At 38.7% G+C, this 19,887-nt stretch overlaps 1 protein-coding gene across 14 annotated transcripts in view; it reads right to left on the reverse strand.

Moving 5' to 3' along the window:
• TRIP12 (thyroid hormone receptor interactor 12) overlaps positions 1–19,887 on the reverse strand; it is a 151,254-nt gene that overhangs the window by 51,400 nt on the left and 79,967 nt on the right. For all 14 annotated transcript variants that reach the window (XM_055573669.1, XM_055573671.1, XM_055573681.1 and 11 more), the window contains 2 exons: positions 15,671–15,754; positions 14,305–14,400 (listed from right to left, as the gene is read on the reverse strand). In XM_055573669.1, the coding sequence (XP_055429644.1) occupies positions 14,305–14,400; positions 15,671–15,754 (180 nt within the window). The remainder of the gene's footprint in view (positions 1–14,304; positions 14,401–15,670; positions 15,755–19,887) is intronic.

Here is a 19,887-nt window from a genome sequence, read left to right on the forward strand (position 1 = left end):
TCTCTTCTGCCGTAATAAAAACCTGGTAAACAATGATGCCCAGGCATCAAAGGAAATGTTATATACCTCTAAACACCTCCATCAGAAAAAATGGAATGCAAGTAACAGTGAAAGCATAGAAATAAAGACAAACAGAACAATAATGCATGTAACAAAAGGGAATGCCAAGAATGATTTCCCAAAACATCAAAAGATGGGCCTTTTCACCTCCTCTCACTTCATGTGCATATGCTGCTATCACAGTGCTTCAGAGAACTTCTACTTTTAAGGTTTAATTCCATCCTCAAAACATTTGAAAAATGCTAAGACTCAACTACCACAATAAATAAGTTATCAATAAACTAAGTCAAAAATAAAGTCTACAAATGTGTTTCAAATTTTCCTGGACACCCTCCTTCTTGTAACCATTATTAACTCCATTAAAACTTACAAATGTAAACCTGATGTTATTCAAACCCTTTCATTCTCAAGACCTTTTCCAATTGCTCCTTGTGTATTGGATTTTTCCCACTTACTACTGAAATGAAAAAATCCACTTACTACTGAAATGCTTAGAAATGATACACATTTGGAAACTGTCAATGAATGCAGAATTCACATGAACAGCAATTTTTTTTTTTTTTTCCAATTAAACAGGAATGATCTTCTTGGAGGGCAAACACCTTTCAAAGGGATGCACAATAATCCTCACAAAGTCTGTTTTCTCTATTATTTAAGGCTGTGGCTAATGAACTGCAAAATATCACTAACTCCTTTCATCATAATTAAGAGTCCATCCAGAAATATACTACAAGAAATTCCAGTTCAAAGGAACAGCATCTTTAAAATTCTTCAAACTAAATTATATCAGTTCCACTTAGGGCAGGCTTATCATTTTTGTGTTGAAGTAACGTGAGAGAAAAAAAAAATTAAGGGAAAATAACTGTGAAAACAAAAGAATCCTTAGCTGCTTCTGGATTTGTTTTTAAAGAATGAAATCATTCAAAGTATACCCTAAAAACCACAACCTAAAATAGGAAAAATTAACACAAGCAATGGTATGTCTTATAAATATTGAGGCTGGCAGTTCTAAGCATATGGATCATTTCAGCATGATCAAAGTAATCATTAAAAAAAAAAAAATTGTCATAATGTCACTGGTCTTTTGGGATGGTTGTAAAAAGACCTTGTCCCAAACTGAAAGCAACAACAGAAAGTCAATGCCATTATTTTCCTTTGCTATATGAAGAGAAATAACCTCAAACAGATGAGTGAATTTTGGTTCTAAGGATTATTTTATACAAAATTACTGAGAATCCCTCCCCAGTCCCCAAAGCACTCTTCTGTACATGATTTATATCTACTGTTATTTATAAAATGTGTCGGGAATTAAAAGACAAAAAATTTTAAGTACTTGAATAATTCATTATATTAATATAAACAAACTTTTTGTGGAAAAGACCATATTTTTCCAAAACAAAAAAAATATAGTAGCACTATTTTGCTGTTGTTGCAAATCATTTAAATGTCAAGCTTAATAAAACAGCTGTACAGTCACTTTCACTTCCACTCTCAACCTATGATACAAGGTTATCTGAGATGAAGTGTAAGAAAAAGAAAAAGGACCCTACTTTGTCACGAAGATTATTTAAAAGACATGTACCTATTTAACATTGCAGAATAACATGACTGCCAGTCATATGGTATCTCTGCCTTGATTCTTATTAAGGTACCAGCAGTTTTACACCCACCACAGCTTTTACACTTTTAGTTCAAACAAGAGAAAAGGAAAAACCTTACTAATTACCATCAGCCTTGGCCTTATGAATTCAATGTAAGGATCTCAGGCACGACCGAGGAACTCACAAACCACACTTTGAAAAAAACCTCACTATCAAAGGCTGCCAAGAGGAGCAACCCCACGTCGAAGGAGCACTGGCTGCGCAGGTGCAGGAGGGCCAAGAGGAGCTACTCCACGTTCAAGGTCAGGAGGGGCGGCCAGTGAGGAAATACCCCTCGTCCAACGTAAGGAGCAGTGGCTGCACTTTGCTGGAGCAGCCGTGAAGAGATACCCCACGTCCAAGGTAAGAGAAACCCAAGTAAGACGGTAGGTGTTATGAGAGGGCATCAGAGGGCAGACACACTGAAACTATAATCACAGAAAACTATCTAATCACACTAGGACCACAGCCTTGTCTAACGCAATGAAACTAAGCCACGCCGTGTGGAGCCACCCAAGATGGGAAGGTCATGGTGGAGAGGTCTGACAGATTGTGGTCCACTGGAGAAGGGAATGACAAACCACTTCAGTATTCTTGCCTTGGGAACTGGGAACCCCATGAACAGTATGAAAAGGCAAAATGATAGGATACTTAAAGAGAAACTCCCCAGGTCAGTAGGGGCCCAATATGCTACTAGAGATCAGTGGAGAAATAACTCCAGAAAGAATGAAGGGATGGAGCCAAAACAAAAACAATACCCAGTTGTGGATATGACTGGTGACAAAAGCAAGGTCCGATGCTGTAAAGAACAATATTGCACAGGAACCTGGAATGTCAGGTCCATGAATCAAGGCAAATTGGAAGTGGTCAAACAGGAGATGGCAAGAGTGAACATCGACATTCTAGGAATCAGCAAACTAAAATGGGACTGGAATGGGTGAATTTAACTCAGATGACCATTATATCTACTACTGCGGGCAGGAATCCCTCAAAAGAAATGGAGTAGCCATCATGGTTAACAAGAGAGTCCGAAATGCAGTACTTGGATGCAATCTCAAAAACCACAGAATGATCTGTTAGTTTCCAAGGCAAACCATTCAATATCACAGTAATCCAAGTCTATGCCCCAACCAGTTAACGCTGAAGAAGCTGAAGTTGAACGGTTCTATGAAGACCTACAAAACCTTTTAGAACTAACACCCAAAAAAGATGTCCTTTTCATTATAGGGGACTGGAACGCAAAAGTAGGAAGTCAAGAAACACCTGGTGTAACAGGAAAATTTGGCCTTGGAATATGGAATGAAGCAGGGCAAAGACTAATAGAGTTTTGCCAAGAGAATGCACTGGTCATAGCAAACACCCTCTTCCAACAACACAAGAGAAGACTCTACACATGGACATCACCAGATGGTCAACACCAAAATCAGACTGATTATATTCTTTGCAGCCAAAGATGGAGAAGCTATATACAGCCAGCAAAAACAAGACCAGGAGCTGACTGTGGCTCAGACCATGAACTCCTTACTGCCAAATTCAGACTTAAGTTGAAGAAAGTAGGGAAAACCACTAGATCATTCAGGTATGATGTAAATCAAATCCCTTATGATTATACAGCAGAAGTGAGAAATAGATTTAAGGGACTAGATCTGATCGATAGAGTGCCTGATGAACTATGGACAGAGGTTCGTGACACTGTACAGGAGACAGGGATCAAGACCATCCCCATGGAAAAGAAATGCAAAAAAGCAAAATGGTTGTCTGGGGAGGCCTTGCAAAAAGCTGAGAAAAGAAGAGAAGCGAAAATCAAAGGAGAAAAGGACAGATATAAGCATCTGAATGTAGAGTTCCAAAGAATAGCAAGAAGAGATAAGAAAGCCTTCCTCAGCAATCAATGCAAAGAAATAGAGGAAAACAACAGAATGGGAAAGACTCGAGATCTCTTTAAGAAAATTAGAGATACCAAGGGAACATTTCATGCCAAGATGGGCTCGATAAAGGACAGAAATGGCATGGACCTAACAGAAGCAGAAGATACTAAGAAGAGGTGGCAAGAATACACAGAACTGTACAAAAAAGATCTTCACGACCCAGATAATCACGATGCTGTGATCACTGACCTAGAGCCCAACATCCTGGAATATGAAGTCAAGTGGGCCTTAGAAAGCATCACTACGAACAAAGCTAGTGGAGGTGATGGAAATCCAGTGGAGCTATTTCAAATCCTGAAAGACGATGCTGTCAAAGTGCTGCACTCAACATGCCAGTAAATTTGGAAAGCTCAGCAGTGGCCACAAGACTGGAAAAGGTCAGTGTTCATTCCAATCCCAAAGAAAGGCAATGCCAAAGAATGCTCAAACTACCACACAATTCCACTCATCTCACACACTGGTAAAGTAATGCTCAAAATTCTCCAAGCCAGGCATCAGCAATACATGAACTGTGAACTTCCAGATGTTCAAGCTGGTTTCAGAAAGGCAGAGGAACCAGAGATAAAATTGCCAACATCTGCTGGATCATCAAAAATGCAAGAGAGCTCCAGAAAAATATCTATTTCTGCTTTATTGACTATGCCAAAGCCTTTGACTGTGTGGATCACAATAAACTGTGGACAATTCTGAAAGAGATGGGAATACCAGACCTGCCTCTTGAGAAACCTATATGCAGGTCAGGAAGCAACAATTAGAACTGGACATGGAACAACAGACTGGTTCCAAATAGGAAAAGGAGTACGTCAAGGCTGTATATTGTCACCCTGATTATTTAACTTATTTGCAGAGTACATCATGAGAAACGCTGGGCTGGAAGAAGCACAAGCTGGAATCAAGATTGCCAGGAGAAATATCAATAACCTCAGATATGCAGATGACACCACCCTTATGGCAGAAAGTGAAGAGGAACTAAAAAGCCTCTTGAGGAAAGTGAAAGAGGAGAGTGAAAAAGCTGGCTTAAAGCTCAACATTCAGAAAACGAAGATCATGGCATCTGATCATTTCCCATCACTTCATGAGAAATAGATGGGGAAACGGTGGCAGACTTTATTTTTTGGGGCTCCAAAATCACTGCAGATGGTGACTGCAGCCATGAAATTAAAAGACGCTTACTTCTTGGAAGGAAAGTTATGACCAACCTAGATAGCATATTCACTAACAGAGACATTACTTTGCCAACAAAGGTCCGTCTAGTCAAGGCTATGGTTTTTCCAGTGATCATGTACGGATATGAGAGTTGGACTGTGAAGAAAGCTGAGCACCAAAGAATTGATGCTTCTGAACTGTGGTGTTGGAGAAGACTCTTGAGAGTCCCTTGGACTGCAAGAATATCCAACTAGTCCATTCTAAAGGAGATCAGTCCTGGGTGTTCTTTGGAAGGACTGATGCTAAAGCTGAAACTCCAATACCTCGGCCACCTCATGCGAAGAGTTGACTCATTGGAAAAGACTCTGATGCTGGGAGGGATTGGGGGCAGGAGGAGAAGGGGACGACAGAGGATGAGATGGCTGGAAGGCATTGCCAAATCGATGGACATGAGTTTGAGTGAACTCCGGGAGTTGGTGATGGATAGGGAGGCCTGGCGTGCTGCAGTTCATGGGGTTGCAAAGAGTCGGACACGACTGGGCTACTGAACTGAACTGATCAAAGATTACGGGTCAGAAGGCAAACATTTTTTTATAAAGAGCCAAGACAGTAAATGTTTTGGGCTTTATAAGCCACAGGGTCGCTGTTGCCACTACTCGATCCTGGCACTGTGGCATGAAAACAGACACAGGCAATAAGCCGAACATGGCTATATGCCAACCAAATTTTATTTATACACACTGAAATTTGAATTTAATTTTCATGTAACAAAATATACTTCTTTAAAACTTTTTCAGCCATTTAAAAATCATTTTTAGTTCATAGGCTATATCAAAACAAGCAGGAGGCTGACGTGGCCCATGGGCAGGAGTTTACTGACTGCTGATACTGAAGAAACATAAGTCCCAGCATTTAGAGAGTCACAGGAGGCTGGTGTGTTCAAGTGTGAATTGGCCCCACTGGACATCTGCTAAGTTCTGCGGCCATGAGGAGGACCATGGATTGAGTCAGAGGTTCTGCTAAGACAATGCAAACACCTGCAGTCTCAGGGTACTCAGGACAAAATCCCCACAGAGGGAGGAGGCCTGACTCAAACACACATAGCCAGTGCCCCCATCCTCAAGATATCTGCAACATTTTCAAACTGCATAATGAATATAAAGTCTAAGTAGATGGGAGATGTGCATGATTCTCAACCGCACAAACCCTGGGAGAGGGAATTTCCTGGAGGTTCAGTGGATAGGACTCAGCTTTCAGTGTGGGTTCAATCCCTGGTCAGGAAACTAAGATCCCACAAGGTGCATGGTATGAAAAATTCAAAAAAGAAAATAGGAACCCCCCCCCCCAACACCTCCGCAAAAACCCTGTGAGGCTCATTACAAACAGGGATAAGCCAGAGGTGAATTGAGCCATATATGAAACAAGCTACAGCCCTGACTGGAGCAAAGCGGTCAGCTTCTGACAGTGTTTAACACTGAAGAAGAGGAAACACTAATAGAAAATACCACTTGGGGTCTCTTCAGTTCACATAATCAATTACCAGATATGGCTGAGGAGTATGTGACTAACAATCAAAAGGGGGCAAAAGACAATAGAAGCAGACTAACACCAATAGTATGATGTGAGAGTTGGCCTGTGAAAAAGGTGAGCACTGAAGAATCGATGCTTTTGAACTGTGGTGTTGGAAAAGACTCCTTAGAGTCCCTTGGACTGCAAGGAGATCCAACCAGTCCATTCAATCCAACCAGTCCATTCTAAAGGAGATCAGCCCTGGGTGTTCTTTGGAAGGAATGATGCTAAAGCTGAAACTCCAATACTTTGGCCACCTCATGCAAAGAGTTGACTCATTGGAAAAGACTCTGATGCTGAGCGACTGAACTGAACTGAACTGAACAACAATAGAAACTATAAACTACGTATTCTGTAACTGTGATTGTGTTAGACACTCAGTCATGTCTGAGTCTTTGCAACCCCATGGACTGTAGCCCACCAGGCTCCTCTGTTCATGGAATTTTAGAGGCAATACTGGAGTGGGTTGTCATTCTCTTCTCCAGGGGATCCTCCCAACCCAGGGATCAAACCTGGGTCTCCCACATTGCAGGCAGATTCTTTACTGTCTGAGCCACCAGGGAAGGCTCCATAACTATAATTAATAAAATGCAAATTTAAGTAATGGAGGAAGTGATAGGTGAAGAGCTTGGGATCAACACGTATGCACTGCTATATTTAAAACAGATAACCAAAAAAGTCCTACTATACATATACAGTGCAGGGAACTCTGCTTAATGACATGTGGCAGCCTGGATAGGAGGGGAGTTTAGGAGAGAACAGATACATGTATATATATGGATGGTTGAGTTGCTTTGGTGTCCACCTGAAACTATCACAACATAGTTAATTGGCTATACTCGAATACAAAATAAATAAAACAAACTGCAAGGATAAACAAAGATGGACAAAATGGAATGTAATGAATTTCAAAGAGAACTGGAATCTATTTTTAAAAATCAAATAACTGCCTAGAACTGGAAAACACACCTGAAATCTAATATTCATTGATGAATTTAACCAAAGATGGAAGAAGAAAACAGAAAAAAGAATTAGTGAATTTGAAATGTGGTCATTAGAAAGTTTTCAAACTAGGGATAAGGAAAAAAAAAAAAAATTCTGGGAAAAACAAAAACAGAGCTAGAGAGACCCAGTGGATGATGTGCAAAGTCTGAACGTGTACAATCCTGATACTCCCAGAGAAAATGAAGGCGAACACTTGAATAGACAATGAGATAAAAGAAACAATATATGAAGAGATAATGGCCAAAAATTTTCCAAAACTGATGAAAGGTATGAACTCACAGATTCAAAGGTTCAGTGAAACTCAAGCAAATTGAAAATGAAAGAAAATGTCACATGGGCCTAATATAGTCAAACTATTAAAAATTAATACAAAGTAAATCTTAAAAGAAGCCAGGGGAGAAAAGAATTGCCTTGAAAAGGTTATAGTAAGATTTTTAAACAGAAACTATGGAAACCAGAAGAGACATTACAAAGGGCTAACATGAGATTTTTACACCTGGGGAAAAGATCTTTTGAAACTTAAGGCACATCTAGGATTTCTCAAACAAAAGCAGAGAGAAATCACTACTAGCATTTATTCCAATGTAAGAAAAGTTCTTTAGGCTGAAGGGAAACAATCCAGATAGGAGAAAGGAACTGCAGGAAAGAAGAGTACTGGAAATGGTACATATATGTGGGCAAAAATAAAAGAAGATGGATGTTTTAAAACAAAAACTGCCCCATTGTCTTTCTAACACATGTGTAAGCAAAACAAAACAACAACAGAAAGGATGGCAAGAGAAGAAGTTAAACTGCTGCGAAGTGCTTACACTGTTTGGGATATGGTAACATTATTACTATAAAGTAGGCGATGTATAATAGCCCAAGGATATGCATTATAATCTCCAAAAGAGGCTGATTTATTTACATCTGCCAAAATGTTGTATGCCTAGACCCTTTATACCAAAATCCCCTTTCTAAAAATCTAGTCTAAAGATAAAAGGAAAAAATAGGAAAGCTGTATTTCACCATAACACAACCAAGACTGGAAGTCACCCAAATGTGCAACACGGGACTGGCTAAGAAACTGTACATCCACACACTGCAGCATTATGACAACTTTACAAAAAGCATGGGAGACCCTCCCCTCCCTCTCTCCCCACCCCCTTCTCTCTGTGCATGATAAGGACAGCATCTATGAAGAGTGAACACCAAGATTTACTGTTAAAAGGAAAGCAAAGTTTACTACTCTTATCTAAGAAAGACAGTGTGTATGAAGTAGACAATATGGATTTGTTTTTGTTTTCTTAAGTAAACAGCAAAAGGACAGGCCATAAAATTACAAAGGTTATTTGTGTGGGAGGAGGAAACAGGCTAAAGGGATAGTAAAAGATGTTAAGACTTTTAAAAATTTATAGATCTGACTTCAGGAACTGTGTAAATAACATGAATTATAAAAGCCAGATAACATTTTAAAGTCAATACCTAAAAATTATAAGCAAAATAAAGCAAAGGAGCCAAACCAACCTGGCAGCATGAACATAATTATTTCAAATGACTCTAAAATACAAAAAGCTGACCATAAAGTGAGATACAACCCAAGAACAAAAAAAAGATCTATGCAAAATTAAAACTTTCTCAATGTGACTATTTTTGGTGTAAAGCTGAATTTTGTACTGTAGGATAAAGTAAATAAATGAAAGTGACATTCGCTCAGCCATGTCCAACTCTCTTTGCCCCCAGGGACTGTAGCCTGCTGGGTTCCTCTGTCCATGGAATTCTCCAGGCAAGAATACTAGAGTGGGTAGCCATTCCCTTTCTCCAGGGACCGAAGGCAGGTCTCCAACTTGGCAGGTACATCCTTTACCATCTGAGCCACCAGGGAAGTCCCAATAAATAAATAACTATTCCTGGGAACTGAAACTTTTGGTATGAAATACCCGATAAATAAGACCCCTGAAGACCTGAATATGAATAGGCATTATCAGTATGAACTCATTATTTTTATCTTAAAAGATTAAGTATAATCAAGTTTGTCCATTAAACAAGTCTAATAACAATGATCAATCCAGTAGCAAATACACCTACAGCCGAGACTGTGGGATCTAAATATCATTTCCTATAAAGAAAACCAGGGCTCTCTGAGGCAATACCTGATTTCAGGTGTGGGGTTGGAGTTATTAAGCTTGACTCACCAGAAAGCAAAGAGGGCTTCAAAAACTACTGAGATCACACCAAAAAGATCAAAGAGTGGAAAATTTAATCATCAATGAAAATCAGTGAAATGTCTAAAACACATTTCAACCTGCTTGACAATGATAATTAATAACAACAGCACTCTGAATGGAAAACTGCAAATAAAGGGTAGGAGATATTTTTCCTATGCCAACTATTCCCCTGGGTAACCAAATAGAAGGGAGAGATATTCTTTCTGTGGGCTTCCCAGGTGTCTTTGATAGTAAAGAATCTGCCTACAATGTGGGAGACCTGAGTTAGATCCCTGGGTCGGGAAGATCCCCTGGAAAAGGAAATGGCTACCTACTCCAGCAGTCTTGCCTGGAAAAGTCCTTGGACAGAGGAACCTGACGGGCTAAAGTCCACAGAGCCGCAAAGAATAGGGACATGACTCAGTATATATTTCAACAAAATTACTTCTTTTACTCCTAATAAATGGAGACTGATCATTAGATATGAAATACTTTCATTTGTAATCCCTGTTATCTAAGAACCGAGTTTTGACAGCTTAGGAGGTGATCTAACTTTGTATGCTTCCTAAATATGAGAAAAAACTACCACTTCGGCTTTCCCCATCAAAGAAAAATAAGAATCAAACTTGAACCTGAAAAAGTCTCTACACCCAACTACCAGTTCACAAGAAATTTACTTATTTATTCATTTACTTTTGCTTTTCCATTTGAGACAATGGAAAGCTCACTGAATGGCATCTATTAAGAAGGAATTACTGGTTTCTTTTTCAGATATAACAATAGTAATCTGGATGTATGTATGTGCCTATGTGTATGTGTGTTTTAAGGGGCATTATCTTGGCTTACATGCAGAGTACATCATGAGAAACACTGGGCTGGAAGAAGCACAAGCTGGAATCAAGACTGCCGGAAGAAATATCAATAACCTCAGATATGCAGACGACGCCACCCTCATGGCAGAAAGTGAAGAGGAACTAAAAAGCCTCTTGAGGAAAGTGAAAGAGGAGAGTGAAAAAGTTGGCTTAAAGCTCAACATTCAGAAAACGAAGATCATGGCATCTGGCCGCATCACTTCATGGGAAATAGATGGGGAAACAGTGTCAGACTTTATTTTTTTGGGCTCCAAAATCACTGCAGATGGTGACTGAAGCCATGAAATCAAAAGACGATTACTCTTTGGAAGGAAAGTTATGACCAACCTAGATAGCATATTCAAAAGCAGAGATATTACTTTGCCAACAAAGGTCTGTCTAGTCAAGGCTATGGTTTTTCCAGTGGTCATGTATGGATGTGAGAGTTGGACTGTGAAGAAAGCTGAGTGACAAAGAATTGATGCTTTTGAACTGTGGTGTTGGAGAAGACTCTTGAGAGTCCCTTGGACTGCAAGGAGATCCAACCAGTCCATCCTAAAGGAGATTAGTCCTGGGTGTTCTTTGGAAGGACTGATGCTGAGGCTGAAACTCCAATACTTTGGCCACCTGATGCGAAGAGCTGACTCACTGGAAAAGACCCTGATGCTGGGAAAGATTGAGGGCAGGAGGAGAACGGGATGACAGAGGATGAGATGGCTGGATGGCATCACCGACTCAATGGACATGAGTTTGAGTGAACTCTGGGAGTTGGTGATGGACAGGGAGGCCTGGTGTGCTGTGATTCATGGGGTCACAAAGAGTTGGACACCACTGAGCGACTGAACTGAACTGATCTTGAGCTACATGATGAAATGTTTATAGATAAAATTATAGAATGTCTAGGATTCATTTCAAATTAATGCAAGAAGAGAGATGTCGGCAAGTGTAAAGACAGATTGGCCATGAAGCAGGCACTGCTGAAGCTGAGTCGTGGGCATGGGTGTGTGTGACTGTTTTCTACTCTGGTTCTAGTGTATGCTGCTGCTACTGCTGCTACGTCGATTCAGTCGTGTCTGACTCTGTGCGACCCCATAGACGGCAGCCCACCAAGCTCCTCCATCCCTGGGATTCTCCAGGCAAGAACATTGGTATGGTTTGCCATTTCCTTCTCTAATGCGTGAAAATGAAAAGTGAAAGTGAAGTCGCTCAGTTGTGCCGGACTCTTAGCGACCCCATGGACTGCAGCCTACCAGGATTCTCTGTCCATGGGATTCTCCAGGCAAGAACACTGGAGTGGGTTGCCATTTCCTTCTCCAATGCATGAAAGTGGAAAGTGAAGTCACTCAGTCGTGTCTGACTCTTAGCGACCCCATGGAGTGCAGCCTACCAGGCTCCTCCATCCATGGGATTTTCTGGGCAACAGTACTGGAGTGGGGTGCCATTGCCTTCTCCCCCACATGCAATAGTCAAGCCTTAATATGGAGTTCTGATGTTTAATGATAATATGCTTAGGTAGCCCTGCAACAATTTTTCTCTTCAGAAAAAAATTTCCCCCAAAATAAATGAAGTGGCAAAATAAATGAAATCAAATTTCTATTAAAACACACACACACACACACACACACATTAACTTATGGCAAAGTATAGATCTTAATATAACCAGAACACTGTCTAAAAATGTTAATATCCTTACTTTTATAGTTAGAAATTCAAATATATCCAGGTGAATAAGTTAAAAAAAAAAGTCTTGGGAGCGGGGAGAAGAATTAAGGGTATAAATGAAACAATGGCTGTGTGGACTGATAATTGTTGATGAGCTTATGGAAGTTATTATACCACTAATACTTTCAACTTTCATGTGTTTCATCGTTTTCATAATAAAGATAAATCCTGATTATCCTTAGGATAAATCCCACATTTGCTGCTGGCCTGCAAAGGTCTAACATGACCTGCCAAGTACCTTTACCTCTGAGATTTCATCTTCTACCACTTTCCTTTCACCTTCCTATGCCCCTCCCGCAGTCTAATGAGCAGGCCAGACTTATTTCCATCTCTGGCCGTGCACTTCCTTCTTCCTTCAGATCCTCTGCAGATCTGGTTTTCTCACTTCGTTTTATTCAACACAAAATCTCCACACCTGAAAAGCTTTCTCTAACCACCCTATCACCGCACCAGCAATCTCCTTCCGTTCTCTGCATTGCTTTCCTTCACTGTAATGACACTACCTGAAATTTTACTATGTAATGATTGTCTTCTTTACTACAAGGGTCACACTCTAACAGGGAAGCTTCCATGTGGGAAACAACTCTGTTTATCATCCTATTCATGACTCTGAACAATCCCAGTGCCTCATATATGACACTGAATAAAAAAATCAATTTTCCAGGGTCCTCGAGAACTCTGCAGGAGAGTGTTTATTTGAGAGACGAGTAACAGGGCAGCAAAAGCAAAAGAAAATAAAAACAATAATACCAGCTGCTTCTTAAAACCCTCAAGTATTTGGTTGGTCAAAAAGTTCAAGTTTTTCCGGAAGATCAAGTTAAGATGCAAGTACATTAGAAATCTAGAAATCTAGCCTTCTACTCATATTAAGTCAACAACTTAAAAAAAGAGATGTGCAACAATCAACAAAGATTTACAGTATACACTGTGTGAGTATATGCTTAGTCGCTCAGTCATGTCTGACTCTTTGTGACCCCAGGGACTGTAGGCCGCCAGGCTTCTCAGTCCATGGGGATTCTCCAGGCAAGAATACTGGAGTGGGTTGTCATGCCCTCCTTCAGGGGATCTGCCCAACCCAAGGATCGAACCCAGGTCTCTCACATTGCAAGCGGATTTCTAACCAGTCTGAGCCACCAGGGAAGCTCACTACAGCCAATGTCTTATAGTAACCAATAGAAAATAATCTGAAAATAAATGTGTATATGTATAACTGAATCACCTTTGTTATGTACCTGAAACATAACTATACTTCAATAACATATATAAATAATGAAAAAAAAAAAGATTCAAGCACACATATATGAGCACATATACACACACTGCATTATTTTAAAAAAAAAGAATATTTTATTGAAAATTGTATGAATATGTATTTTTAAGTTCAGAGCTAATAAACTTCGGTACACTTTAGAAGTTTTTGAAATTAAGACTGAAATCTGCAAATAGCCTACTGACTCTATGGAAACATTATAGGTAAGTAAAAAAGAATGTATATATGTATGTAAAAAAGAATGCATGTATAACTGAGTCAATTTGATGTACATCAGAAATTAACACAATACTATAAATCAATTATATTTCAATTTTAAAAAATGCTTAAATGTAAATTTTTTATTGCTTAAGGAAGCTAAAGGTAGTATTCTATACCAAACGGAATTTAATGGAATTTGTAATTATTCAAAATCATACTCCTAGTTACAAACTAAGACTTAAAGAGTCACTCTTATGTCTACCATATATGATAAGATTTCTGGGTTTAGTTACTGATTATTCTGCTGAGAAATCTTTCCTCTTGGGCTCATTGTATAATCAACTGCCTATTGGGTTAAATTTTATTATACCATAAAAAACACAAGAATCTATGCAAATCATGCAATCAGATGTTACAATAACCGAAGTCATCACCTGAGAGTCTTTACTCCTCTACAGCTCAAAAAAAGGGTCTTGCTGTTAACTCTGGATGGTTTTCCAGTGGCTCCAATTTAGTAATCAAACATAAAAGAATAGAAGAAAATCTTGAAGAGTTGGTATTATTTAAGGTAAGAATATGCACAAGCTCTATTTTTAAAAATAGGTTAAAGTTCATGAAAAGTTCCTATGTGAAAACTCTCCTATATGAATAGATAAACAGTTTAAGAACAGCAATCAACTAATAAAGAGTTTTGAGGAGAGGACAAATATACAAGTATTCACTTACTAGCTCCACTTCCAATTGTTCTATGGAAAAGCTGTGACATCCGAGGACCAAGAGGACCAAACAGGTGAGGGGGAAGACCCCTGGCCTCTAACAGAGCTAAGGAAAAGAGCAGAGTAGGAGAAACAGTTGAGTTGTTAATACAACTTACCTCATCTAGAAGCTTCCAACAACTGATTCATCATATAATTCGTTAAAACAATTCTACTTTCAATTTTAAACTTTAAGAGAAGCTACATGATATATTATCATATGTGAAACAGATCGCCAGTCCAGGTTCAATGCATGAGACAGGGTACTCAGGGCTGGTGCACTGGGGTGACCCTGAGGGACTGGATGGGGAGGGAGGTAGGAAGGGGGTTCAGGATGGGGAACACATGTACACCCATGGCTGATTCCTATCAATGTATGGCAAAAACCACTACAATATTGTAAAGTAATTAACCTCCAATAAAAATAAAATTTAAAAAAAAGAGAAGGTACAAGAAACTTTTCAAAACCACACTTATACTGTAAGTTACAACACCCATATGTGTCAACTCCAGGGCATCTTAAAGTTTTATGGAGATATTAAACATTAGTGCCAGCAGGGACCACGTAAATAGTCCAAGAAAAACCTAAAGTAAACATTTATTTTGAAGAAGTTATATGTTAAGCACATTTGCTCTATTTTTATTCTATTACCTAATCAGATATGATGAGATTCTCTAAAAACATAGGAAAAATAATTTTTATCAGATTCCAAAAATGAGAAAAACTGTTCATGAGAGTTTCAAGTCAAAAAGACTATCTGAAACTCATTCATTAATGTTTCTTGTAAGCCTCACATTGGGGACTGAGTGGATAAACAACTGAAGACAATAAAAATACATACCCATGCACTTATAAACAATGTATACATAATATGAAGCTGCTTTTAAAAAAGCACTTATAACATTATAATGCCTGGAATTTATGTATACACTCTACATTCATTTTGAAACAGCTGATCAAGAACACAAAAGAATACAGTAAAAAAAGCATCCTACCAGATGTGCTGTTATTAGGTACCAGAGAACAATATATGAAGCAACCCCTTTTCAGTATGATCCTTAACTGATTACTAGCTGCATATGTAACCATAATGGAGAAGAAAATTAACAACAAAAAATATACTACGTAAGATTTTATCCATCTAAATAGCAAAGATGAAGAAACAAATGGGTCATCTTCCAATTCCAAATCAGTAAATCAAGAGCTTTTTTTGGAGATATGGGTGGGCACTGCTAGATTATAGTTATATGAGCTTATTCAAATTAATTTCAACAAAGAACACAGTGACAGGCAGCCCATGACCATGGCTTTGTATAAGCTTGATAACGGTCTTTACCTTGTAACCGTCCCATCTCGGAGTCATCAGATTCGCTCTCCCCAGAGGTAGTCATGCCCACAGCCCCTGCAACAGAACTAGAGGCTGGGGGGTGGGGTGGGGTTGGGTGGAGAAGGTGAGGGTTAGGAGAAGAATATTTAAAACTCATTATGTCTGGTTTATCTTTAAAAAGAAAAATCAGAGTTTTACAGACAATACTACATTAAAGGCAAACATGTACACTGCACACCAGTGTTCTTCTAGACTTCATCATGTAGCTTTTATGGAAAAAAGATGGCTTGATGACAACAGAAACAAACATAACATACAAGCCTTGCATTTCACTCATATATGATTGTCACTGTTTCCTCCTGTCTTTGAAACTGCTCCTCAATTCAGTCTTATTCTGAACTCTATGAAAAGTCCATAAATATAACACTGCTAAAGCCACTGTGATATTTAATAAACAGGCAAATAATCACAAACATAACATAGGGAAAATGTTCCACAGGAATGTGTGCCTTCTTCAGTCTGCTCTATTTCTGGACTAGTCTTGAAACAATCATTTGCCATGTTTTCTTCCACTTCAAGAGTATGCAAAGATTATGCTTTCTTATTTTCAGGGCAAAACACTGAAGATACACATTACAACTAACAGAAGACCACAAAACACTTAATTAAATTTAAGTACAAAAGAGAAAGCAACCAATATGTCAAAACAAAGGAAAGAAGAAGTCAGATTCAGAAGGCTTCTACTACCCAAAATGCTAAACTGATCAATACTTCAGTCTAAGTAAACAGTGGTTGATTACATTACAAATCTGACCAAGAGATGAAAATATATTCCTGTAAAACTAGCAGTTTTATTGCCCCTTCCTCTCAGTGTCTGTTGAGTCCCAAAGCACTTTTTGTACAAACAATTCATCTATGTATGACCACATCATCCACAATACTTTACTATGTCCATGTGACAGATTAATGACAGAAGAACACAAGCCAAGACGAATAATTTTGTCATTATTGAAAGAGGCACATGGATCACCTATGTGAATATAACAAATTTTTCTGAAGAGATGCTAATATACCAGCCATCAACTCCATGTTTTCATGATACTTTTTTCACTCCTCATTTAAGTATCCTATCATTTCACTAGAATTTTTTTTTTAGCTTGTAAAAAAAAAAAAAGAAAAAAGTATGGTTTAGAACAGGAGTCAGCACACTGTGGTCCACAGGCCAAATCCAGTCTAGCACATCACTATGTAAATAAAATTTTGTTAAAATATACCCAAACTCATTAATTTACCTATTAACTGTGGCTACTTTTGTGCTACAACCACAGAGTGGTTCCAACAGAGCTTATATAAAGCTTAAAACATCATTATCTGGCCTTTACAGAAAATGCTGGCAACCCCCTGGATCAGAGTTACAGGCTAAGAAGAAATGGTAATATTAAAGAGTATCCGAGTTCAGTAAACTTCACACCTGTTGAAAACAAAAAAAATAAATAAATAAAACAAAAAAGGAAATAACCATGACTATACTTTGTAATTCTGCTCAAAGGTACTAACTAAATGCTAACTCCATGGAGAATGTGTCCATATGTTTCCTCCCAACCAAACAAAGAGGTATTACAAGAGGAAACCTAGGCTTTGTGTGTACTTGCTCCAGATCAGACAACGAACAACGGATATGAGATCTGAACCCAGGAAGTCTGACTTTACAAGCTGTACTCTTATTAACTATACACTATCAGCACCTTCAATATATTCTTCAGTACTAATTTTTAATTTATGTACACTGGCTTTTTCACATTATACAAAAACCATGTTAACAAATTCTGCTATTGGTTTCCAATTATTACTAAACTTAGCAAAGTGGCTCTTAAACTTGCCCTGAAACTTTTACAAACTGTGGAAATCAAATACAAAGTTGTGACAGACAAAATTGCTGTTATGTATTCTCTTCCCCTCAAAAAGCATACTCTGGAACCACATATTTTTTAAGAAAAAACATAAAAGTTCAGTAAGGTGATGTTGGAGGGTTTTATAAGAGGGTCTACTGGTTTTACTTTAAACCATTCTACAGATTTACAACTTATGATTTTAAAGGTTTAAGTTACTTCTTAAAAAGAGTATTCTAAGAATTTACATAATGAATAATAAATACCTCGAACTGCCCTGCTACAAAACCTTAACCAAGACATAAAACTTGTAAAAGCACAGAATTAAAAGAGCTGTTAAGATTATTATAGTGAGGTCCCAACCTTCAGGGAGCCACAGATCCTCTACAAGAAGGAGCAGGGATATTCTCATTTTTAATTGAGATGAGTGCCTATTTGGACACAAATCATTGAACCCAAAGCAAAAGATCCTTTCAAGCTGCCATACCTTTGATGTACGTGCTGTGCTTAGTTACTCAGTCGTGTCCAACTCTTTGCGACCCCACAGACTAGAGTCCGCCAGGTTCCTCTGACCATGGGGATTCTCCAGGCAAGAATACTGGAGTGGATTGCCATGCCCTCCTCCAGGGGATCTTCCCAACCCAGGGATCAAACCCAGGTCACCCACTTTGCACGTGGATTTTTTAACCACCTGAGCCCTCAGGGAGAATACTGGTGTGGGCAGCCTATCCCTTTTCTCCTGGGGATCTTTCCAACCCAAGAATAGAACCAGGGTCTCCTGCATTGCAGGCGGATTCTTTACCAGCTGAGCTAGCCATATCTTTGAAAGCAAATATTAATATGCATTTGCCTACTGTAGCTCCCTTTTTGTAAGTTTTACAAAATTAGATAAGCCAAACTAGCTTAGCCTATGAGTGCTGTTTGTAGTCATGCAGGTAGGGAAACGTATTCCATTCCTAGGAGTCAGTGACACAGCTCTTCAATGAACACATCAAATGTTGGGCAATACACACAAAATCCATCCCCAGACACAATGTATTAATAAAAACAAGGTTATGAAGCAGAAAAAAAAAAAAAAAATCCAATCTCCGATTTTAAGAGACGTCAATCTATTCTTTTAAATTGGTATCTTGCCCATAGAGTCTCTGCATATCATCACAGTACCATGTAAGGCAGTTTCCAATATACAGTTAAAGCTGACAGAATTCACTTTTACTTCACGGGAATGGCTAAGGGTTTGCCAGATACCCAAGTACAGGAGGCAACAAGAATACATTCTTAGTGTCATGAAAACTTTTGAGCAAGGCCAAAAGAATGGTTGTTCAGAATATAATTACACATTATACAGGTGCATGCTAAAAGATGCTCTAAACTAACACCATCAATTAATATTCAACACAAACTTTTAAAAGAGTGTTATAATTTTCTTTAAATTTCAATTTTATATACTGAAAAACTAAAGCACATTACACTGAAGAACTTAATATAGCACTTATAAGAAGTTTGCCTCTTCCTCTAGAACTACCTGAGTGAACTGGCAGAGAAAGCCCTATGGTATACAATGCAGCCTCCAAAACGTAATCAAGTTAGTGCTTTCTAACATCAGCAAACAGGCCACATGTATCTTTGACATAAACTTGGACAATCCCGAGATTACACTCTGATTTCAAATATGGAGGCAGGCCTTTAAGGAGGGCAATCTTATGAAATCCCTTAAAGCCTTCATCCTCTTAGGTGAATATACCAGAGAACACAATTTTACTCACCACCCCCTCATTCTGGCCTCCAATTACACTCATATGAATTAAACCAACTAATAACCGTAGGGAAGCAGAACAACACAGCTGTTGTTACAACTGTGCACTTCAAGAGTCACACATCCAGGCCTGTAATCCTAGCAAGCTTAACCATTGTGCATTTCAATTTTCCTCATTTATAAATGAGGATAACAGTGCTCACACCTCAGCAGGTTGCTCCAAATATTAAATGAGAATACATGTAAAATGCTTAATAGTGTGTATGCAATGGGGTGTACCCTGTGTAAATGTTAGCTATTATAATTATCATAATGAGTCCACTTTAACAACACACTCAGCAGCTCCATCTCGAAGAGTCATCCACACAGGAATTGCTCCACTTCCATATTCAGACTTGAAGCATCGGCTGTGTTACGCAGAGCTTCAACGAGCTGCATGTGCAATGTACTTTATTTTTCCAAAACTCTACCACTTAACCCCTCAGAAAAACTATTCTAGGAAAAAGGCACTACCAGATGAGATGCTGTTCAGTTCACCATGTAGTTTACTATACAAAACCAGAAAAGACTGGTTGGTAAAG

Source organism: Bubalus kerabau, chromosome 3, assembly GCF_029407905.1.
Source record: "Bubalus kerabau isolate K-KA32 ecotype Philippines breed swamp buffalo chromosome 3, PCC_UOA_SB_1v2, whole genome shotgun sequence".
NCBI classification, from domain to species: Eukaryota; Metazoa; Chordata; class Mammalia; order Artiodactyla; family Bovidae; genus Bubalus; species Bubalus kerabau.